This window comes from Vidua macroura, chromosome 6, assembly GCF_024509145.1.
Source record: "Vidua macroura isolate BioBank_ID:100142 chromosome 6, ASM2450914v1, whole genome shotgun sequence".
Taxonomy (NCBI): Eukaryota; Metazoa; Chordata; class Aves; order Passeriformes; family Viduidae; genus Vidua; species Vidua macroura.
Genome location: NC_071576.1, coordinates 49,064,909 through 49,089,942, shown reverse-complemented (window position 1 = coordinate 49,089,942; position 25,034 = coordinate 49,064,909). Strand labels below are relative to the sequence as shown.

Genomic DNA, 25,034 nt, shown 5'->3' with positions numbered 1-25,034 from the left:
CTACATGGCTGTGGCACAGGCACACAGAGAGATGATAAACCTTCCTCTACTGAATGTTTTCAAAACCTGAGTGGAAAATTTCATGGCTGACTTTACCAGGTGCTGGCAACAGCCTGGCTCCAAGCAGGATGTTAGGTTAGCAGTCTCTGCCCACCTACAGTCCCATGATTCTGGGATGTATTTCATTATGCTGTCCATCACTCAAACAGCATGTACACAGCACAGCTTTGACTTCCTGAGCTACCTGGGGTGCACCTCTGGAAGGACAGGAGGTGATGGTCTGCCTGCACGTTCAGTAGCTGCATTCCCACTCTAAGAGAACAGCACAGAGGGGTTTGGAAAGCCACATTCAGTTAGAGCTCCCTGACAACACAGAGTCCTCTGTAGCTCTCCCATCTAGCACACAACTTTGTGCCAGTTACACAATCCATGGAGAAACACAACACACTGCTGCTCCCCAACAGCTGACAGCTAACTAGATTAATTGTAGTCGTGCCACTTCATCTTGTTCTGCAGCTGGGGCCTTGGCCTACATCTAACAGGACTTCAGAAGAACAGTGGCACTCTAGAACAGCTCCTTCTGCCATTGAAATCAATAGATGATGGTCCTGTTAATGGACACATCCCTTCTACTTCAGTGGAAATATATATATTATATACCATTATATACCATTCTACTTCAGTGCAATCCCCAATTCATGAAGAAATTGAGTAAGGCTAATTCCTCTACATAAAGCAAGCAGATAATTATACAGAAACAGCCCCAAAAATGATGCTTTACAACCAACTTGGGCATAACATCAACAACTTTTGTTAAATAAGACATCTTATAAAAACTCCCTGAAAAAGGGCATGAATATAGTTTGTGCTGTATTGTAACTTACCAGAGATCCTACAAATAGCAGTCCTAGAGAAGCCAAAGACAGCAGGATGTATGATACCACAACACTCTCAACTGTAGTCAGGTTCTGTGGAACAACAGAATAGACAATGATTCATTAAGAATTTAGGGGCACAGTACAGTGTCTGCATGCATGTTCTTGGCCAAGCATGTAGTATTTCCCATGAAGATTTACTGATATCATACTCACCTGTGGAAAAGCTGCCATCAGCACCAAAAAAAATGCCAGGCTTTGGAGAAGACTGAAACTGAAACCATCTCTAAGCTCCAGTATCTCAGAAGGTCTAAACCCCAGATTTCACTGTGAAGGCAAACAGGAGTTCTGCTTCCTATCCTCACACTTTGCCAAAGTTGAGATCTGAATCCACAATTCAATTTTGCAGACTGGACCAATACTTCATTGCTACAGTCAGGGTGATTTTTATACTGTGGTAAAGGGCTTTAAACAAAATTTAGTACTGTTCCTGGATTTGGGGATCCTTAAATAGAATCCAACCACAGAGGAGTTTGCTGTGCTTTCTACTCATTCAGTGAAACACCATCAGATTAACTCTTACCACTGGCAGTGGAACTAATTCTGATGTCTTAGTAATTTTATAGTAGTCTATAGTTCAGCCTGTTCTCTGTAGTAGGTGCAAAATTCAGTTCTAATGGGCTTCAGTGAGCAAGGAATTTTATTCTGTTTTTTCTCCTACTAGTACAGCTAATGAGAAATTTGGAGTTAAGAGCTTCCATTTGCTTATTTTAACATCAGAAAATTTATTTGCCTATACTGTTTTCAAGTGTAAATCTGCACAATACATAATGCTACAATAAACAGTCCTCAAACATATGCATGAACATCTGTACAGAGTCATACTTGGGATGTTCTTGTGGTGCATTCTAGGAATCACTTTCCTCTGTGAAGGACAATTATTGCAAGTCAAAATTATACAAATCAGTGTTTTTCTGTAAGGAGCAACAATTTGTTGTTGATTAAGCCCCTGCAAATAAGACCCAGGCAACAGTCTGCGAAGAGCTCTGTGTATAATAAAGCCAACTGCAAAAGAAAAAGTGCTTCTTTCAAAAAACCCAAAAGAGCAGGTGACATGCAGCTCATAATCACTGAGAAAACAGAAAACAGTCTCCACTGTACTTCAATCACAAGAAGCACTGAATCTGATTTTCTATTAGCACTGCAAAGCCTCTGCCTCAAAGATTATGTACAATGGATCTAAGCATTCTGAAAGCAAATATATTTAATCAGATTTTTGAAAGTAGCTGTTCACCACTTAATTAAGGTTCTGTCCACACTAGAAAAATCTGCACTGGCTATAATTACCAGTAATTTATCAGATGAATCATTCTGGTATACATGTCATCATATCATGGTGAGAAGCTAGGCAATTTTACTGGGGTAGCTCTGTAGATAGAATTGAATCTGTGCACTTAGTACACTTGAAATACATTTCCTGCACACAGATATGTTCTAAACATTCAACCAAAACAAAAAAAAACCAAAAAAAAACCAAAAAAAAAACCAAAAAAATTGAGACTATGGTGTGATTTGCACCTTTTATATGGGTTGATCCATTCTTCCAGAATTTAAGCTTCTATTCATCCTAAGAAATGAAGTTCCAGCTCTCCCTTTACTGTGGGCTTAACCTTAATGAGATGACTTCTTATTGCTTTGTTTCATTTGCAATAATTTGCACATAATGAAAAATCTGCTGTGCTGACCTAACATCATAGTCAAAAAATTCTGCCCAATATCTCAAAGATAAAATATTCATCTGCTTTCAGCAAACTCTTCTACCATTTCAGGATGTACACATGAAATACCCACATATTATACTTATCAGAAGAGCTGTTAGAAGCACCACCCAAGGCAATTGAAATCAACTATATAACCATAGAGGAGCACAGGGACTTACCTCCTCTTTATCTGAAAAAACCTGTTTAAATGGGGTGAGAAAGTAAGAGAGCAGGTCGAAGGCATTCTGAGCTGCTGGGGTGGTTCCGTAAGTGCTGTACCACAGCATCATGCAGAGAAGCTGTGCAATCAATCAGAAAAGACGTAATTAGCATCTCTCATTATACACACAATCATTTTAATTTCAAGACTGCATAATTAACTAATTTAGTTAGCATTGATTTAATGTTGATTATCACTTTTGCTTTAAGAAGTCAGGTATTTTCTAGGCTGTAGCTTAACAGAAATAAAAAGACTGAAGGCTCCAAGCTCAGCCACTATTAACTAGATGTGCATCACTGAGTTACACAGGCTCCCTCCAACCCTCACTAGCAAAAGGGCTGCCAGAAACACCAAGTAGAGCAACACTGAAAGAGCAACAGGTTCCTCTGGCTTCTAAACTTTCAGGATTAGTACTTTTAGATCAAAACTAGTAATTCCATGAACTTAGGATCTTATTGAAAGACTCTTAAGGCCTCTCTCAAAGCTCTCACAAACAGACATGTTTCACATAGGCATCACTATAAATACACATGTGGAAACATTTCATTTGAACTATTCAGGGTGCTGCACATGCCACAGTTAACATAAACTACAAAAGCAATGACTTTATATTTAACACACTCACAGAGAGATATAACCTCATCCCACACCAGAGCTTTAAAGAACTCACTTCCTGCTCCACTCGTTAACAACATGGGTCTTTACCCCCATACATATCAGCTACAGAAAATGGATTTGGTGAGATGTTGGTCATTTGGCAAAGGAGGCATTTACAGAGTGGCAGGAAACGGGATGGGATCTGAGACATCAAAAGGCAGGAGCGGCTCTCAAGGCAAAGCCATGAGAGGTGGCTGTAGAAATAAAGACTGCACCTATTCTCACTGCTACATCTACAGTGAATGAGGAAGCCTCCCAAGCCAGCACAGCCTAAAATAAGGGTCCCAGCATTCCAAAGCTATGCAAGCTGCCTTACCAGTATCTGTGAGAGGACAAACAGATACATGCTGTCGCCGGGTATTAATCCATTCCATGGGGGAGGCCAACCGAGCACTGCTGTTTTCTGGGAGGCTTTCAGGGACTGTTCCTTCCTGCTCAGCTCTCCTTGCCGTCCTTCATCTTCATCCACTGGCTCCATAACAGCTGGATGGGAACAACCTTCACGTAAAAACGACATGTGCAGGGGATGAATGGGATGTGACCCTGCAGGCACTGTGGGGGCTGCAGGGCTATTGTTTTCCTGCAGACGACAGTTACCTTTCAGGTCTGCCTCAGCAAGCACAGCTCATGATTGTGAGCGTCACACTCTATTAGTGCAGCTTTATTCACCTACTTTCATCAGGAAAAAGTTAGTGTGGGTGGATAAATCATTTTCCCTTTCTTTCCGGAGGTGCAGATTCTGGGCTTTGTTGTTAACAAATTCTCATTTACATTGCTGCACTTTTTCATTTTTACTTTTTAAAAAAAGCTACCTGTGTTATTGCCTAGCTACACACTTCCCAGCTACATGATGGCAGAGAACCCATTTTTGCCCCTTTCCGTCTCAATGTCTCCCTTTTATTTGTCTGCTTTGTCTAATCCAATTATAGATTTCTGAGGTAGAGACTGTTCCATGTTATGTGTCTAAATAGTATTCAGGGACCCTGGGTTTTGGCTAATCGTCCTAAGGCTCTAATAAAATAGACTTTATTTGAATAACCTACTTCTTGGATGAATTCATACTCAAGAGCTATTTAATAATGTTGCAATGCTGTTCTGTTCAGTGGAAATAACCACTGGTGTGCTATTCCCTCATTAACACTATTTTGAATAGAGTCTGTGTAGATATAAATTCATTTACAAGTGAGAAGGAGTGAAAGATCAGAATCATTGGGTCTAAGTATTACTGACTTACATCTTTGGACATGAGGAATGCCCCCAGGCTGCCTTGTGTACAACACTGTAAGCCTAAACTAGACTCCTGTGTCCCAGGGAAAGGCCACACCATTGGCCCTTACATGGTTTGTTGAGGCCAGGTTTGTACAAAACCTTCCTTTCCGCAAATGTTTCTCTAAATTTCTCACACTTGTAACTCTAAGTCAGATAAGCAACCATTAACTAGCCACAGCTCTAATCAGGCAAATGAAATATATCTTTGTATCAGCTGAGGATCTGGCCATAGTAAAAATTCATCTTTTAATGCTGTGTTGTTTTGTTGTTGTTGGATTTTTTTTGTTTGGTTGGGTTTTTTTTTAATGCTAGATATCACAGGAAGTCTACCTCTCAGTCCTTAAAGTTGAAAAGAAGTTTCAAGCTTCTAAACTGCTTCACATCATACTAGATTCAAACAAGAATTGAGAGGAAAATATTTGTTAATGATTGCAAATTTTTCCTGCTATTTTTGTGGGACATTTATGTTCTGTGTTTTGGAACAGGAATTTGAAATTTAGCAGGAACATAATCTTTGTGTCAAAAACTATTTTTGTTACCTTTGGAGAGAGACATGCACCTGTGGCTGAGATCTAAAGCTTCAAAAATATCTACTTTCTTATAGTTTATTATTGTTTGCTCCTAAAGTCTCTAACCTTCCATTTTCACTAAACATAGTTTAAGTTCTACTTTTCCTTTATCTTCATTAAATAATGCATCTCTGTCCCTTAGAAGGATTAATGAACATATTTACTGTTTTTCAAGTTCCTATGATTTCCTGTCTTGCACACTCCTCCCCAAATCTCAAGATAAAATATACACAGTGCAAAACTAAAACAACATTGGGAAGACAACCAGACCAAGCAATGCAAGGGGCCAAGGAATGCAGATTTCACACTCAGCTTTCAGCTGGTTTTTATAAGTCATAATATTTCATAGTTCAGAACTTTTTTTTTTTTAAACTGACCAAAGGTGCTATTTTTATGTAGCAGGTAAACAGCACTTTTTTTTTTTCTTTTTTTTTCATACTTGTAACAGCCTGAGATTTTACAAGGTCATTTCTGGTTGGAAACAAACCTCTGACTATAATACATTGATGTGAAGGCCACTTAACTGCATCTTCTGGAACAAAGATGTCAAAGTTAGGGCACTGCTCTGTAACCATGAGGATCTGTGCTTCTCCACAGCCTAGAAGTACAATTCCAGTGTTTTCTAATAACACCTGTACAACTGTAGGGGTCACATTCTCCTTCATACAACTACCCTATATGAAGGACAACAGACCACTCTTACTTTCAATTATTTTCACTGCATAAGGTAGAGAGAGACCTGGCCTGTGGACCTGGGAGCCCAAGACTCCAGCTCTGCTGAACTGACACTGTTATCAAGAGGTATTTTCACTGGCACAACAGAAGGCAAAAGGTGTAAGAACTACAATAATGCAGAACTGGTTGAATCCATACATACAAATAAAGAGGTACATGTCTTGGATATACACAGAGAAGGTCTAGTATTAACTAAAGTCCACTCAATTTTCTCCTGCAAATCCCAAAAGATTAGGTTCTAACAAATGTCCATCTTGGGTTTTGTATTGATTTAACTATGCCAGCTTTAAAGAATACTTCAATTAGCACTCACACATCATCTTGCAATCCTATATTGCTGTATTGTTTGCCCTAACAGGCCCAGGATTCTCTCAGTTGCAGATGAGGTAATGAGTGAAACACCAGTGAAGCTTTCTTGTGTCAAGGTGAATGTAAAGGTCTTGAGAGAGCTGGCAAGGATCACTGCCTGCAGGAATGAACAGAGCCTCTCCCCTGCTCATGGTTTGACTGACAGTGAAATGTAGCACCCATGTGATAGCTTCCTCATTTCCTGCATCACGGAGATGGGGATTCAAGTTCCATGAGTACTTCTGCTTTGGCAGAAGACTACACTTGCTAGGGAAAAAAAAGCCTTTGGCAGAAGAATTAAAAGGTCTCTGACATCTGTAGCAGCCATATGGCTTGTGAAAACAAGTTGAAATTTCAAAACAGTACCATAAACTTAAACTCATCCTTGCTGTTCAGGGAAAAAGCACTTTCTGGATCATGCCAGGGATCCATTCATCCTGTATTCTTTCCTTAAACAGTGCCACCAAAACAAGCTGCCAAAAATGCAAGGCACGTTATCATATTATGGAATAATATATATATAGGGAAACATCTTCCTTCACTCAGGACGTAAAAGCTGGCTTCTGTAACTCTGGCAATGCCCATTTTAACCCCTCTGTATCGCTCTTTTTTTTTTCTGACTTCATACATAACAGGCAGAAGAATGAAAAAATACCTATATAAACTCCCAGAAAAACAAGTGCTTAGAGCACTAGTCTTAGCTGAAATACTAAAAGGCACTGTAGCAAAAATAAGCAAGTCAACAAAGCCTTACAGTAACAAACATGCCAGGATCCCATCAAACCCTGCTGTGGGTGAAGCATTAGCAGCTCTGTAACTCGACTGATTCATACTTAAAGCCTTCAGAGAAAAGCAAAACAAAAAACAACCCCTCAGAACCTCACATCCTGGCTGTATTTCCTGATGAAGTTAACATTTTAAAAGGAACTTGTACATGGGTGCTAATGCTCAAGGAATTGGCACCACTCCATTGGCAGACTTAATATAACAATGTATTTTTGAAAGAAAGACTTGTTTCTCAACAAACCTGTTTTTATAACAGAAAGAAAATGCACCCCAGCAATGAAAAGACAGTACTCATACAGTTATTAGACATTTATGTACATCCATCACACTGTCCCTGTGGGAATTATGTTTCTGGGTTGGATAGTGCTGCCTCTTCACTAGGAAATACAAATTTTGTTAATGGTGAATTGTGGATTTTACCTTCCAGACATACAAGACAGGAGGGCAAAAGGGGCCTCACCTGTTCTGCCAAGTCTCAAGCTGCAGCAGCCAACACACCAACAGCAGGGGTGTGCTGACCCTAATTGTTTTAGGTGTATTGAGGTACATTTCCCTCTGAACCTGTCCACATCTTCATCATGGCCATGTGTGGTGAGAATTTGCAGGAATGGACCACAGAGTGGAAACACAACAAAGTATGAGGTATGCCAGCAATACTTCACATCCATCAAGATTACCAGCATTTCAGACCAAATTCATAAGTCCATTTATGGCTTCTGCAGCTTCAGATGTCCAAATGCAACTGCCTTCTGAAATCTCTGCCTCTAATTTCCATCTAACTGCTAGGGAGAACTGCTGTTGATGAAAGAACAGTAGATGAAAGTATGCTATTGAGATGGGTCTCAGTCCAATTCTGAAAACAATTTTAACATGCACCTCAACTGCACACACAGGACACAGCCCTTGGCACCATAGTTCACAGATCTGGTCAAGACCTTGTTAAATACACACATCATAAGACATCCTGATTGCAGGCAAGTCCAGGTGCTGGAAAGACACATCAAACCTGAATGAGCTACCTCAGAGTGCACATGAACAAGAGGCAGCTTGTGCTGGAGGGTAAAAACCTGTCTATCCAAAGAATGGAGCTTTAGGAGAAAGGTATTGGCTAAGAACAATCTCTTTTTTGGTTGCCACTGCAGCATGATAAAGATGGAAACTAATAATTAGCTCTCTTTTCCACTGCAGTGGTATGGGAAGAAGTGGTTAAGAGGAAGGGGACCTCTCATACTTGCATGGCAAACACAACTTGTGTACTTATGTTCTTTACTCTACAGGAAACCATCTAGGGGGTCACTATTTTTTAACTCTGAAACTCCTACTGAACTTCTTTATGAACAGCAACCTAATTTATTAAGTAGTAAACATGACAGAAGCTGCATCATTACTGTTTACAGACAGATAAAATTCACCACCAAGGAAAGTCTGTTTCTTCTTGATTCTGTTTGCACCCCTGACTCATCTGATAAGTTATGTTGAAAATTTGTGTTATGGTTTGACACTGGCGCAATGCTGGCGCCTCTATGAAAATACACTTTCTTAAATAAATGCTGTGAGATGTTATCAGGAACACAGCACAGCAGGCCCAAGCTTAATAACAAAGGAAAAAACTTTATTAAACTACTGCTACTATAAAAGACACACACACCAAATCTAGGATGAAGACCCTCTAAAACACCCTCTCTTTTCCCAATTTCTAAAATAACCACTATGAAACATCACCCAGGATTCTTGATTAAGTTGTCACCCTTTAGATGATCAATACTTAGTCTATCAAGGGAGAGAGGAGTCTCTCTTGTGCCATAGACCCCCTCCCCTAGGAAATACAGTTGCTACCTCTTGTGTTTCTATGTCACACATGCCAATCACCTGGAGAAAATTTGCTAGTGTGACACTCCCCTTTTTATGTCACAGTGCTCTCACCACCATGCATGGACAGACTGCTTAAAGGGCTCTTTTAAGGATGCTTTGCCATGGATCAAAAGAAACAGTTTAGCTTCTCATCTTGGGACCACAGTCCCTCTCATTTTTCCCTGGGGCCAAGGGTCCAGGAACAGAGATTATCTTCTTCTTGAAGACAGAGGGCATCACCATTCCCTCCTCAGTTTTTCTCTGTTCTTGCCATTCCTGTGCTGGTGGTTGCTGAAGCCGGTTTCCCTGGGTCACCACTGCACCCCCCTAAAATGCAGTCTCTATTGCAGGAGGATTTGGTTCAGTTTATGGCTAACAAGAAAAGTCCAGCTAAAGGCTACTCCATCATCTCTTCCCACCTAAAAATTTTTTCTTCTAACATCTCAGGTCCCGGACTGTCTTTCTTCCACTATAAATCAAGGAGGAGTAATATTTTACAAAGCTTTCATTTCTTAGGAAAGGGTGAAAAGTTCAGACTCCCTGGACAGCTGAAATCTCTGCTCAGAACTCTCAACTCCCACACTGGGCATCATCCCTCCCCCCCCCCCCCTTTTTCCTTCTCCTCTGCCAGCAAATTCTAGGCGCTGTCAGGCTCTCTGTCTCTTTCCCTCGGGGGGGGTGGGGGGGGGGGGGATAAAGGCATCTCTGTTTCTCTCCATCCTTCTGTCTGCAGGAGCTAGCTCGGTTCTAGACTTTCAGCCCCCTCGGCCTACCTGGACCAGGCTACGAGGCTTCCCCTCCCCCACCCAGCCCAATGCTGGGCAGGGGAGAGTCTGCACTCTCTGACGACCACAACTAAAGAGACAGTTCTCCTGGGAGTTCTTGCTTTTAACCCCCTGTGTTCTCAGAGGCATGTCTATGCCTTCAGTGGTCACTCCAGGTGCCAATATCCAAACTTGACTACTGATTGGTTTGACTCAACGTCCTGAAAAAAATTCACTTCCATGTCAAACCACGACAATTTGCACTAAAGATATAATAATCTGTGTTGAAAACTGGGGATGCTAGCTGGTGGAGTCTGGCTGCTGCTTATGACAAACTCTGATTACCAAAAGGGAAAGAGAGAGAGAGAAAGAAAGAAGGAAAGTTGTGCAGAAAATCTAAGAGCGAGTCATGCAGATAACCGAGGTCTAAATACTTTCAGCCTGATGCTTCTCCCCTTTCACTAGCAACATTTCTAACAAACTTGAAGAAGAAACTTTCCTCTCTACTTGAGATAAGTTCTGCTGAATACGCAGACACTTTGCCATGCTGGGGGAACTGCACATCTCCATCCATAAAGAGCCTCTTCTCAACCCTGAGGGAACAGCAACCTGATGCCAGAGTGTGCAAGGAGAATAGTTGCCTTTCCCCTCAGCAGCTCTCTGCTGAACTGCTGAGTCACAGGTTTTCTCTGCACTGAATTCGTATTGCTCCCACTCAGTCCACCTGCCACTTCATCTGGGATGGGTGGGAGGAGAGAAAGAGAGGTGAAGACAAAAAATGTTCATGTTCACCCAGGACAATTATTATGATACTGCGAGGTCACATATAAAAGCAAGCCTGCAAGCTGCTAGAGAGAGAAGGAGAAGAGAAATATCAGACTGCAAGAAAAACTGCCTCCCCCTCTTCTTCAACAGGAGGAGACTGGCCATTAAACAAGCTGCAAGCCTCATTTGATTCCAAATCAGTCACCCATGTTATGTGCTTGCTGATAAGTTCTGTGAATTTCAGGGTATGGACAAGGCTGTTTGCTGTGATTTAGAAGAGCTTTCAAGTTGCTGTGATTTTTTTCAACAGTCCAACAGCTACTGTGTCATAATTGTCTGGCTGCCATAGGGAAGTGCCACAATGATAAGTGAAAATACCATCTGGATAGATTCCAGTTCCTAAGGGCATCTTCAGCTGAGTTGCTGCAGTGGAAATGCCCAGCAGCTCCAACTTTCATCATCAAATAAGATGAAGAGAAAATCCTAACCATTGTATTGCAGGCTCTATAAAACTCAAGTGGAAGAGGAGCAAACTTTGCCTGGTACCTGATAAATTCTTGTACAGAAAAGAGCCTCTACTAGCAATGCTGGGAAACATGTTTATCATGACTACAGAGGGTCCAGATTACCCTTAGGTTGAGTTGTACATATGGAAATAAACATTTAATTAAATTACCAAGGCAGTTTTTTTATCTGATTAGAATTCTGGACATGATATAAGTCATGAAAAAAGAAAATACCCAGAAATTTCCAAACTTATAAATCCATTTCTGAAAAACCACTTCTGAAACTAACTTTCAGACTACAAGGACAACTGTGATTAATTTTCAGACTAATGGTCAAGCCACTGCTTCTGTTAGCAAAGAAACTGAGGTAAATAAAGGTTTTGTTTTATTTAACAGAATTAATGATTCTGAATAAGGTTAGTAAGCCTGTTTTTCCTTGTGAGAAAGAATCTGTTCTTAGTTAATGTTCAGTCATACTTTTTAGTGATTCTAGTGTAAATCTCTGCAAATGTGCTTGTGCTCTACAGATCTGAAATGCAAAGACAAAATCCAGTCTCAGAGAGTGAAGTGACATAGCAGTTAAATGCCTGTCTATATCAACTTCCACTGCCCATCCCACAGAGTAGTGTTGCTCAAGAAATAGTTAATGAAAAAATGATAACTGCAGAGGAAAAGAAATATAAGAAAGAGAAAAGTAAAACTCACGATCCTCTCCAAGTCCCCTGCTCCCATACAGTCATTTTTGTTCCAAATAATCAAAAGAATTTGCAAAACACAATTTTAAAAGACAGGATGCTGGCCTATGAAGTCATCCCTGGAGGGGGAAGGATGCAGCCTGACACTAAAGAATTTGTTTTACTAAAGGTTGAGTCTGGGGGACTTCATTTGATCTGTCACCAAATCCTTCCTTTCTGGAAGAAACCAAATGTTCCAGATATCACTCCTCATACCTGGAGTTGTACACACTGGTACTGACTGCTTTATAATACACCTAACCCACTTAGTAATAGAGAAGGTAATTTACCTAATCCTCTCACAAAGTCTCTAGTCCGTAACAGCTCATATGAAACAGAGCTCCAAGGAAAAAGCAGCTCAGGATACCTCAGCTGACACCACTCTGAATTAGGTGTGAGCCTCACTTAGATGGGAGCAAGAAGAAAAAAAATCCTTGGGCTTTCTGCTCTGGAAAGACAGCAAAGAGGAATTGCTAGGAGCCACAAGAAGCAGTAAAGGACTGTCAGATAAAGCAACCATATGGGAAGTATATGGGAGCTACTGTACCCTCTGTAGGGCCTGTACCATCTGCCAGGGGCCTACACTCATTACAAACTGCTATGTGCCTACTAATAATGGGGAAGTTGCTCTTAACTCCCAATGCAAGACTAGTTATGCCCTTGTCCACATCTAAATCATACTCCCACTACTAAGTCAAATACACAAGTGGTTTATTCTTAATGGCTCTCCTAATGCTCACAGGCCTTAACCACAAGATGTGTTGTTAGGTGGTGTTCTTTTTGCTTTTGTCCTGTGAAACATCAAGTTAAAAGATATGCCATTTCTCAAGGCAGCCAGGTCCCTTAGAGCAGTGTTTGCTTCAAAACAAAATATTACATATGGTGTGAAATTACAGCTCTTAAGTGAATGCAGGTGCTCAGAGGCAGAGACACTGAATATTAACTTGTAATTCACCTACACATAATTAGCAATTGCCATCTTTTAATCAGGGTTCAATTCAAAGCTTCTTAGGTTTGATTTTGTCTTTTCTCCTTTTCTCTTAACCCTCTTACAGAAGGTCCATCTGATTAGCACTGAATATTGGATACAATTAATTTTTTTTTTAAATAAAGGATAGATTTCTTTGTCATGCTGTTTTCTTCACTGAACATTTTCAAGTGCCTAGTGACAATTTTGGAGCTGCCTTGAGCTTTTGTAAACAGACTACAAGTTGACTTTCAATGGAGTTGGTTGTCCCAAATTAATCCCAGGGTGCAAGCTCCCTTTAACACTGAAAATGGAAACCCACAAAGCAGCTCTGTAATTCTACAGTTAAAGAGATAAAGGCTTAGATTGCTCATGAATCAGCCTTACACAAGCAACAGGGGCAGGGAGAACTGTCAATGGTGCAGTGATGCAGATCAAAATGTACAGGCTTGAACTCTGAAACAGGATAACCAATTGTCCCCTTTCAAACCCTAATTAAAATTTTTGTGCCTTTACACTTGAACTACAGGATATACTTAAATGTGCTTGAATGCATAATCAAACACTAGCAATAATTTAAGAACCAGACAAACATCCTCTTCAATAAAAGAGTGACTCTGACAATTAAAAGAAATAAGCATATTATGGTACCACACACTTTTGAAAGTATTTGCTATTCATATCACTATAATCTGAATTGGTGTTGCCACACTGCTATTGTTAAAAAAAAAAAAAAAGGATTTTTCTTAAATTAATAAATTCTAGAGTACTTCTACAGTCATTATGCTAAAACCACTGTGTGTTTCTAATGTCTCCTCACTGACTGGCCTGGCATTCTGTAGATATTAGATCTGCTTTCTACTCTGGTGAATGAGAGGGTTTGCACCTTGAAGCAGAGGGGTGATTTGCTGGCTTCCTGCCAGGTTCAAATGGGAAAGTTTTGATGTCATTCATATGGGGATAGCCTGCTTTACTAAGTGACTCAATCTTATGCCCTAGAGCCTTCACAAAAAAATCATTTAGGAAAGCCACTATCACATTCATTTCAAAGACATTCTCTTTCCTGAGCAAAGTAAATTATATCAAGACCAGTCTCAACAATCACCTTCAGCCACAAACCTGATACATGCCCCAAGGGTATTATGCCAAGTATAAGCATTTTGCTTTCTTTCATGAATTTAAAAAGGCTATACTTGCACTGCTTGGCTTCCTCAGAAAGCAACAGTATCACTCAGACCCTCTAATTAAGACTTGAAATAAATACTTTTAGAGATAAGGGTGTGGACATCCACAAACAGGACCAATTTTGTCTCTATATTAGAGACCTATTTCCATTCAGGGCTGCACCATTATGGGCCCTAATGGAAACTCGGGACAATTAAATATCATTGTTTCCAGTTCAGTACTCTGCTACCTCTGTAACTGCATGGTACAGGCATGCTTAGATTACTAAAATGCCACAAGAGCAACAGTTTCAAGCTCTCCTTCTCCCTAGCTATCCACGGGAGCACAAAAAGTGAATAATGAGGGTAGAAAGACTAGACCCAGGACTATTAACGCTGTCTGGGTTCCTATACTGTACTCATCAACACAGATACACAGCCTTAAATAGTAAACTAAAAAGATGCAACAGCTTGCCTTCTCATCCTCTTCCCAGGGAGGAAACATGCACTGAGCAATGTTTTATAAGCAGACATGCACAAGTTGTTACAGCTCTCTGTTGGAGAAGGTGACACGAAAAAAGCACATGCTGGTGATGAGCTTTGCAATTCTTCCGGGAGGATTTTGCACCACTTGTCTGCAATCATGAGCTGCATTCTACAAAACAACCCAGAGAAACACACCTCTCATGGACTCATGTTTCCCAAAGCTCCACTGCACCTCACATCACACAGCCTCATGCTGAGTTACTGTAGCAAGAGCTGACATTAATCAACAGGTCATCAAGCTGGCAAGCGAACACCATTTTGGGTCATGCATAAGCAGAACATTTCTACTTCTGCCTCCAGACTGGGATCACAGATAGCCTAGGGATCTTCATTCTGTATTCCAGCAAATGCTGCAGAAATGATGATGATCTGAGGTTGCATGGAAGCAGGTGGCAGGTACGCTGCATGTGTGGGAGGCACACCTGACAAGGAGGCACACTTAAAACCTCCCCTTGCTTCAGGTATAAAAGCCATCATAGTGTGTCCTATTCTGAGGATGAAAAGACAGGAATTTACCTCCTCAACTATGCAACACAAATCAGGACTATTAAAAACATTGTTTTGTCAGGTCTTGATTAGAGCATTTCTTTCTTTTCAGAAGTTCCTGATTTCATAACATTTATAATTCAGGTCACCACAAAGGCATCAAAACATATTCCTATGGACTCCTAGTTGTCCCACAGTTTTGTCTCCATGTTGAAATGTGTTGTGTATATTACATATTTCAGAATTTGAGTAGTCAATTGCTTCCCTTAGGATGCTCTTTCTGAAGTATGGGTGACAGTGTGTCAATGGGAAGCAGGATTTCATCCACAGAGCTGTATTTCTGCTATGCTATCCAGAACACTTCATCTGCACAAACAGGAGATGCCAAACACCTCATACCAAGTCTCCTCCCACACTTGACTTCAATATGAAGAATAAAGTACTGAGTAATCTTGTAAATCTCATTCATAGCTTCCAAAGACCAGTGCAGCATTTCCAAACCATCCCACCTCTGTCTTTCTCCACATTATTTCAAGATTCTACTAAAATTTTTTTTGTTTACATCTCACACCTCCCAGTGCCAATTACATACAACAAAACTGCTTGGTCCTTTCCTGAAGGGTTTGTGTAGCAATGTTTTGGTAGCAGGGTGTGGGGGGCTACAAGGATGGCTTTTTTGAGAAGCTTTCCCATGTCTGACAGCTCTAATGCAAGCCAGCTGGCCATGGCCAAGCACATCAGATGGTAGGAATGCTGCTGGGATAATCTGTTTAAGGAGAATAAAGTTATGGCACAGAAGTGCAACCATGGAAGAAAGGAGTAAGAATATATGAGAGGAACAGCCCTGCAGACACCCGGGTGAGTGCAGGAGGTGCCAGACCTGGGATTCCCCTGCAGCCCATGGAGGAGCAGAGATCCATATGCAGCCCATGGAGGAGCCCACAGCAGAGCAAGTAGATGCCCAAAAGAAGGTTGTGACTCCATGGTAAGCCCATACTGTAGCAGGATCCTGGCAGGGGGACCTGCAGACTCAGGGAGAGAGGAGCCCATGCTGGAGCACCCTGTTCCTGAGGGACCATAGCCATTGGCAGGAACCCACACTGGAGCAGCTCATGAAGGACTGCAGCCCATGGGAAGGACTTGCATTGGAGAAATTAATGGAGGACTGCCTCCCATGGGAGGAAGGGATCACATGCTGGAGAAGGGGAAGAACTCTTTTTCCTGAGGAGGAAGCAGAGGCAGAAACAATACATGATGAACTGAATGATAACCCCCATTCTCCATCTCCCTGAACCCCTAAGGGAGAGGAGATAGAGAATCAGGAATGAAGTTAAGACCAAGGAGGGAGGGGGAGGAGGAATGTGTTTTAAAGACTTGTTTTACTTCTCATTATCCCACTCTGATTTTGATTGGCAATAAATTCAACTAATTTCCCTGAGTTTTGCCTGTGACAAGTGGGGAGTGATCTCTCCCAGTCGTTATCTCAACTCATCAGCCACTTGCTATATTTTCTCTCCCTTATAAAGTTCAGAGGGGGGGGTGACAGAGTGCCTTTAGTGGGTACCTGGCCTCCAGCACAGGTCAAATCACCACAATAGCATTAATTATGCTAGAAAGATCATAAAAAGAATGGGCAACAGCAACATTTTATCCACGGCCCAGGTAGAAGCCCTGTGATCTATTTGAGATACGTTGAGCAGAGGCACAGAAGACAAAAGAGTAAGCAGGGCAGTATCAAGTCCTATTTTTGAGGGATAACTGTAATGTCATAGTTCATCCTTTCATCTCCACAGATCTTGAAATGATCTTATCAGCTGAACAGACAATAGCATCCCTAAATCCGTATGTGCCTCTAATAGGAGTAGCACTTCAGTAGTGTGTAAAAAAACCTCAAGAATAAAGGAAGCTTCACCTTAGAGCTGTTGCAAAAGCATTTTTCTGTACAGAAAAATAACACAGACTCTTCAATGTGCTGGCAAAGAACATTCAGAATCTATCAGTACCAGTGAGCACACAAGAAGCTAAAAGGGGCCATTTTGAGAACGCCTGCACAAACCTGACAGACAAAAATAACCTATTCTGAAAAACAGGTCTGTATTTATCTTTGTCTCCCACAGAAGGCATACAAAATGGAAGACATTTAGTGTCTTTCAGGAGTGCCATCCCTCTTATCAAAAGGCTGCAAAATTGGTCAGATGAAACTTTTACCTGTTTCAGTAGGAATGTTGCCTGTGCAAGGAAGTTGGGACCAAGTCTTACAGGTTCTCTTCAATTTCTCTAAGAGATCTTTTTGACATACACAGAGGGAAGGTAAAAGCATTCAAACTGCTAAAGACTGTGCAAAGCTGCAGCTTTGGACCGTCATTTGAAGGTCAGTCTTCAACACAGAGTATTTATTTTCCTATTGTCAAACAACCCGAGTAGAAAGGACTTTTAATAGGTTAGTTAATTGTATCTGGAACATTAACAGGTTTTTCATAACACTGTAGTATTTTTTCTATGAAAAGCAATGAAAAAATAGTTCTATTTAAAAGTGGTAATAGCTGTAGTTTTTGAACATATGCTTAATGAATAAATCTGTTAGGAAAAAGCCTTGTGTGTATTGGAGGGAGGTAGTATATTTGTTCTCACTTAAAGTGTGCCATGATGGCAGTCATCAAAAGCAAATGGCATCTGTTGTTGGGACTAAAAAAAATTTCATTTGGCCATTTACTTTCAGGTGAAATTACTCTTTTAAATAACACATTATTTTAGCTAAACAGCTGAGTTGAAAATAAAGCAATAGAAGATCCATGTCATTAAGGACAACTTTTAAACTCTTTGGTAGGTGCATAGAACCACAACATAGTAATATCCAGGCAGCTTGCTGCCACAGCATGGGGTGCAGCACACAGAAAGCCTATAGCCCACAGGGAAGAGGTATTCAGATCCCATGGGGAGAACAGCCTAACAACCCAGTGCTACCACATACTGCAGCAGTGGGTGCAATCCCAAGGCTGATATAATATAGGAAACAGCAAAACACAGAACCTGAGCAGAATAGACTTTGTAAAGCTTAAATGACAACAAAAAAAACTGTGATAAAAAACACATGAGAACAAACTCAGCCTACTGTATTGCCATTTGCATGAGCAGGTGGATGAATCTAATAAGCTGGTAGATATATTTGTGAAATTAAAATGCCAATTCCATACACTGGGAAGTGTGAAAAATATCCACAGTCAAGCCAGAGGTGGCTGGGTATTTTTAAAGGAAGTTTGACAGATGTTGTGAAAATGTACTGCAAAAGAGTCAAACCTGTTGGCATTTACTCAACTCTTCTGTTGAAGAACTCCATGTTCCTCTTGTGGAGTCCCTGAACCTCTCCTTTCTCCACTTAAGCTGAGAGTTTAAGCTCCTCAGTTCCACTCTGAATGCTCCAAAGGAAGCTTCACAGAGGCAGACTCCCCTTCCCGTTCTATTTTTCAATAACATGCTTGTCTATGACTCCCTTTCTGCAACACAGCCAGATCTCAGTTGGAAGGTTCATTTTGTGGTGAAATAGCCAAGGGGAGTTACTCCCAAGTTGCATTCAATCAAATCTCCTGGTGCAACACACTGCAGTTGGAAGCCTAACAAATCTAATGGGTGAGACCATACCATGATCACCTCTTTGACAACTCTTCTCAGGTAGCAGGGTTGGGAGACTGCTTCAACCAAGCATGAGCCAATGCCTGCTCTCCATCAGTGTTTTTAACTTGTCAATCCTTGCAGTCCCTCCTCTCTCATTTTAGAGTTTTCCTTGTGAAGATGCAGAGATGGCCCAGATGCTAACAAAGATCAGAGACCACGTGTAGGTAGAAAGAGATAAGATTCACAAACAAAGCAAGTCTTAGGTTCCCAAGATTTCTTTTCCAAGACAGAACAGTGATACGATGAAGAAAACATTCCACCATTAAAACCCCTAATTCTTGAGTTTGGTACTCCACAACTGCTCACCTCTTTATCCTATCCTTACTGAAAGTACTTTGTTTGTTGAGGCTTCTTTAATTTCCCCATGGTGATGTCAGCAGCAGGTATAAGGAAGCATGAAACCTCAGTCAACAAACTACTAAGGCAGAGGTGAAAAAACCATGATTTCAGGTTTGAGATATGGTGACAACATTAGACTTCCAAAGGGTGTCAAATTTATTTTCTGTGACAGTCCCTGTTGCTGAGGAACAAGTTTAAAAAATAAGTTTACAAAACTGTTGCATATAGACCACATGACACATCAACAAAGTTCTATTCTCAAAAATGACTAGTTGTTTTACCAGGCTGATTTTCAGCTTATTTCAGCTATGATATTGGTTTGTCCATTCAGTTAGTCCATCAAACCAAACCAGTGCCCATGAGGCATGCATATAATTTAGTATGTAACAACATGTGGAATTCAAAATACTGCATTGTTTTGGATCTCACATCCCTGAAACAGGGATACTCTGCAGTATTTTTGACTTACAAAATGTGTGTTCTATGGCATTAAATGGGGTCCCACAAAATCACTCTCCTCAGTTAAAGTAGACAATGGACTAACAGCAACAAGCAGAAAAAGGAGAAGATAAAATACAGATGGTAAAAGAAGGTGTATGTTTGGGAATAATGGAAAAGAGAATATCTGATAAGAGAGGAAAGAAGGAAAATAAATACAAGGCCATAGAAGAGAAGCCCACAGGAGGAGGAATGTGAAAAGCCTGACAGAAGGACTGAGTGGAGACTTAAAAACAGCATCTGGCAGTAGCTCAAATCAAACAAGGTAGTATATGCAAGAAGTACGGCATACTGAAAACTTCCTTCCTCTTGGGTATTAAATAGCCTCAGAATTAAGACAGAGAGTCTTCCTTCCCTCTTCTCTGAAATATCTTGCTCTAAACTCTGAAACAGAAAAAAAAATATGGTTAAACTTTTTGGTGATTGCCATTTCCCAATTACAACTGTGAGCTCTTACTGAAAATTTTCAGAGAAAGCCACAGAAATCAGGCATTTATTTTGATTCATTTTTCTAGTGGAAACCATGATAGTGGGTATCCCACACAAACAGAGCAATAAGAGGCCAGATTTTGGAAGGCCTAGGAAAATTTTCAAAAGCTCCAATGCCCCTAGATAAAGCCCTATTTCTGCTGAAACAATAATTGTTTTTCAAAAGATAGGCCTAAAAAAGTTTCATTTTCAAAAGCAGCTTAAAAATATGGATTACATTTCACACTGACAGTGAGAGAACACCACACAGTTGTTTTTGAAACTGAGACTGACATGGTTTTCAAACTGCTGCCTACTGCATGCTTTTGCTTCCTTTAATTGTGTCTGTGAATACAAACACAAATGTGTCTGCTGTCACTCACAATTAAGAAAACAGGTACAGTTGCGAGAACATCAAATACTACAAACTGGGCAGTGTGAGGATAGCCCAGCATTTCCAATCTTACACTGCAAGCAATGTTTATGATATCTGCACCCGCACAAAAGCTGAGAAAGTTCCACATGAGGAAGAGTTACAGTGCTGGCCAGGGACTAACAGAACTTCAGTTCTGTCAGCTCTCACAGGGGTGGAACATGGCCTTACAGGCAGACATGCCAAGGCAAGCAATTCAACTTCAGGGAATATCCCCCCATGTCCCACCTCTTTTCTGTCATGATGCACAGGACACCACATCTACATCTAATTGCACAGCAGGAACAAACTACAACCACAATCCTTCACCCCGTGACCATCTGGAGCAGGGCTGTAACTGGAGTTTGCTGTTGCTGTCCTCATATCCACATGCCCATATTTCCTTTACCAGAACACAGGAAAGCAAAAAACAAAAAGTAGATACCACCCAAACCTCACTCTAACAAAGCGCACCCGGTCAAATTTATATTCTGTGACAGTCTCTATTGCCAAAGAACAAGCTTAAAAAGTAGAACCTGCACACAGAGGCATGAGCAACGACAGGAGAACTGTCCTAATATGAATGATGAAAGGAGGATTGGCAGAACAGCCCTGAATAATCCTTGGAGGGGAGCGAAGGCCCAGAGATACTATTTTGCTGCCTGTGTAGCAGTGGAGACACAGTAGAATGTATCTTCACCTTGGATTTAGGATGCCAATCTCCATAGGGACTGACAGAAACAGTTTTAAAAACCCCAGACTCTGTGATCTACCTTTGAAATACAGCTGCCCGCCTGCTAGAGGTCCTGGATCTTACCATATTAAGTATGCCCCAATGTTCTGTCAGTATATGCTCATATATTCTCTGTACACTGTAAACCTTTTCAAATTACATTCTTATATTAAGGTTTGAAGAGTGAAACCCAGGAACATATCAGCAAATGATTCTGTTGTGTTTTCATGCAGTATGCCTGCATGAAAGGTATCAAAAAATTCCAGCTTTCACTGGAACTCCTCCAGAAAGCAAATAATCAGTTCCTGTAAATGGCATATGAAATCTCAGTGTGAATAACAAAGTAATACCCTGGGTATTCAACAGTAAGATATCCTTGATATTGTGACTGCTGTGCTGGGCTAATGGAGCTGGCAGAGGAGTAAACATACATCAGGGAACACCATCAACAGGGTCAAGCCTTTAAATTACAAAGGTCAGTTCACCAATTACCTTTACTTAGTGTGAAACAATATAATTTTATGCAGAGCACAGAAGGAGAAAGAAGATAATTAAATCAACTCACCACCTGTCTAGCTTGAGAAAGGATCAAGTGTAAGAAGGATTAACAGAAACAGAAACCCAAAACAGCAAGAACTTATGCAGCCCTTTTAATAAAGATATGATAATACTGAAAAAAGGGTATTAAAACTGTTCTAAATAATTAGAACTATCTAAATCAATATGACCATAGAACTAAAACTGGTACATGATAATTTATGATGCTTGTCAAAAACAATGGACTGACAAACAGACGCTTGTCATAAAGGATCGACTGATTTTTAATTTAACTCTTTATTGAAATCAGGGTCCCTGACCTGTAGGTAGTGTAACTTGGCACTGCAAACTGCCTCATCCTCATCATCTCTCTGATTCTTAAATACCATTAAGAGATGAACTGAGATTTTAATTGGCTTAATTTTCTACAGTGTTTTGTGTACACACTGCAGAATAAACTTGCTTTAATAAAGATTTGACTGAAAGGCTTCAAATTCAAACTGTCAACCCAAGGGCACACTCCTTCAGAAATAACATGTTAATTTTCCTCATCCCCACAGACTCATGTGATCTCTTTTATCTGTATCCTGTTTCCCACTCGCACAAGAGCAGCTCGTGGCTCTGTTGTGCAGCTACAGCAAAACATTTCAAGCCTCCAGAAACACCATCCAGTTTCATTTCACACACTCTGTTTTTTGCTTCATGCACTGTGCTGGAAGTGAGCATGTGAACATGAGGCAGTTCTGTGAAATAAGTAGACTTATAATTACTTAAAATGATCATTTTTCAATCTAGTCCATAATTTCCTGGTTTCACCATCTGTATTTACTGGCTGGCACAAACATATTCTAACAGTTTCCGAAGGAATCTTTCAGAATTTTAATTTGCCCTCCAACCTACCCTAATCAAGCCATGCCTTAGAAGTTTCTCATTAGCTCCTATGCCCTGCAATGCAAGCAGTATTTTCTTTGTATGCATGTAATTAATTGCTCAACTTAAGCACTACAACATTGAAGACCTTTGGCCACATTCGGCATCGTATTTTACGCAATACTGAAGTTTATTATTGTGTTTCTGACAGCTGAACAGAATGATACCCTTTTCTTTGCCAAATTTGAAACAAGGGCCAGTCTACAGTCTTATGACAATGCCTGGAGAATGATTTCTACTTCAAATATTCATTGGAGCATCTTCCATTAGATTAAAGACATGGATTTGAATTTTATACACATGAGCCTTTCCTGAAATTAGTATCACTGATACTTTCTAAGTGTCTTTGCCTCTTGTGCCAAAAGCAGTCTGTTCAGGCACCTCAGACTGAGGCCTTTCCAGGGTACTTTTCATCAAGCACACTTGCCAGGGGTAGCCTACAGACACAGAATTCCTTCCATGGTACTTTAGCAATGCTTCCATGCTGTCTCTATCAAGTTAACGTGAACAGAAGTGCACGGCCTTCAGCTCACATTCAGTTGGGAAGTTTCAGCACCGTTTCTTTGTTGGAACTATTCCACTTTGATGTCACATGATAAATGATTGTCAATCTTTTCTTTCTCCCCTCCCACACCAGGTTTTTCCAGGCTAAGCTTTTCTGCAAGGCAGAACTACCCACACCTTATTCTGCAATAAAAACAAAACTGCTTGAAAAACTTCCCTTTGTATTGCCCACATATAAAGTGTAAGCCAGTAATCACTGCTGGATTAAAGATCTTTTCAATGAACAACCTGCAGGCTTGGTGCATGAACACTGGGTATTTTGGCCTGGAGATGAAAGAAGAGCAGTGTCAAAGCCTAAGCAAAGACACAAGGGGAGGAAGTGAAGACCCTTATAAACCAGGAGGGGAAAAAGTAATAAAAATTAAATAAACAATTGGTGCTATTCTACCAGAACCATTCACACATTTTCCCCCAAAAGCAGTCATATTGGTGGACAGGAAATAGAAAATGAAACATAAAAGAGCTCTGAACATACTCAGTAGCCCTAAGAATCATATATGGGATTTATAGCTGGTATATTTATACTGGTGGATGGAACAAATTTACCTTAACTCCATACTTTTAACTACATTTTACTACAAATTTCAGTAAGGGGATAAATTTGATAAACACAGTGAAATGATTTCTGAATTCATTTTTTTTAATACCAGCAGAATGGTGCTTATGTCTTGCTTTTAAATCAATATAATCTATAAGTGTCACATAACAAACTATCATGCTTTTACTTATGCTATCAAGAATAAGTGCTTTGAGGCAAAATGTGTGTTTGTCATTTATTGTATGTTTGTACATGTCCTAACAAAATGAGACTTGCAATTATTTTGCACAATTACCCACCATCTCATTGATGTTTCATGGCCTTGGTTTAACCCTGGCCTCAGATGATCTGGACAAGGTTGTAAAAAACATCAAAATGTGTAACACTAACATGACTCTCTGAACTTACAGAAAAGACAGCACCTCCTTTTTGCCATCAAATGAGTGGCAGGCATTGATTTTCAGTTGTCCAAATCTGACCCCTTATATCTAAATTTGTAAAAAAGACAGAAATGCCCAGGAAAAATACCTGTAAGTTACCTGAAGTTTTTCAGGGTTCTTACATAAGATTACAGCTCATAAAGCGTTTTTTAGCAGCAAATTATATAGAAAGAACTCATTCCCTCACAGCTTATTTGCATAGAGAGTATGCTTTTGCCCCTCAAAAATCCTCTAATAAAGGTTTTCAGCATCCTCTTTCCACAAGCTGGGTCTGCTTTGCAGTGGGGAGTTGATACCAAGGGCCCACCCAAATCAGATGCATTCGCTCCTCCAGCATAAAAACTACCAGAAACTGCAGCAGTCTGCAAGGAGGTACCAAAGGCCAGTCCAAATGCAACCAGTAAATAAATCAGATAACCAACCAATAAAACAAAAAAAGGTTTATCTACACTGGATACAGGATTCAAAGCCCTAGTTGCTCTAAGAACCCTCACTATGCAGAAAGGAAACACTTTCCTGTAAGAGACAGAATATGTTTAGAAACAAGTCCAGAAGGGCTTGAAAACACCTACTTCCTTGATGATTAAACAAAATTAATCTATTCACAGTTTACCATGAATCAATGGTAAACTGTAAATATGGACTAGATTTAAAAGGACTTCCTAAGGAGCTTTTAAAAAGCTATCCTAAGGAGCTTTTAAAAAACAAAGATTCAATTCTTTAGGCTTCCTTAGAAATGCAAGCTAGAAAGAATTGCATAGACATCAAGTAGGCAATGGAGGTAAAACTGCCTGGACCCTGAATTATGTGAGAACCACAACTAGGTTAAAATATATAATCCACCATGAAAAGATCTAGCAAAAATTACCTTCCATGCTAACTGGGCTTTGCAAAACACTTAA

General features: G+C 40.4%; 1 protein-coding gene across 6 annotated transcripts in view; it reads right to left on the bottom strand.

Annotated features, from left to right (window-relative positions):
• PTPN5 (protein tyrosine phosphatase non-receptor type 5) overlaps nucleotides 1–25,034 on the bottom strand; it is an 85,595-nt gene that overhangs the window by 29,245 nt on the left and 31,316 nt on the right. For 5 of the 6 annotated variants that reach the window (XM_053980958.1, XM_053980957.1, XM_053980956.1 and 2 more), the window contains 3 exons: nucleotides 3,829–4,010; nucleotides 2,815–2,934; nucleotides 885–968 (listed from right to left, as the gene is read on the bottom strand). In XM_053980958.1, coding sequence (XP_053836933.1) covers nucleotides 885–968; nucleotides 2,815–2,934; nucleotides 3,829–4,010 — 386 coding nt within the window. The remainder of the gene's footprint in view (nucleotides 1–884; nucleotides 969–2,814; nucleotides 2,935–3,828; nucleotides 4,011–25,034) is intronic. The other variant, XM_053980960.1, reaches the window with a different exon arrangement.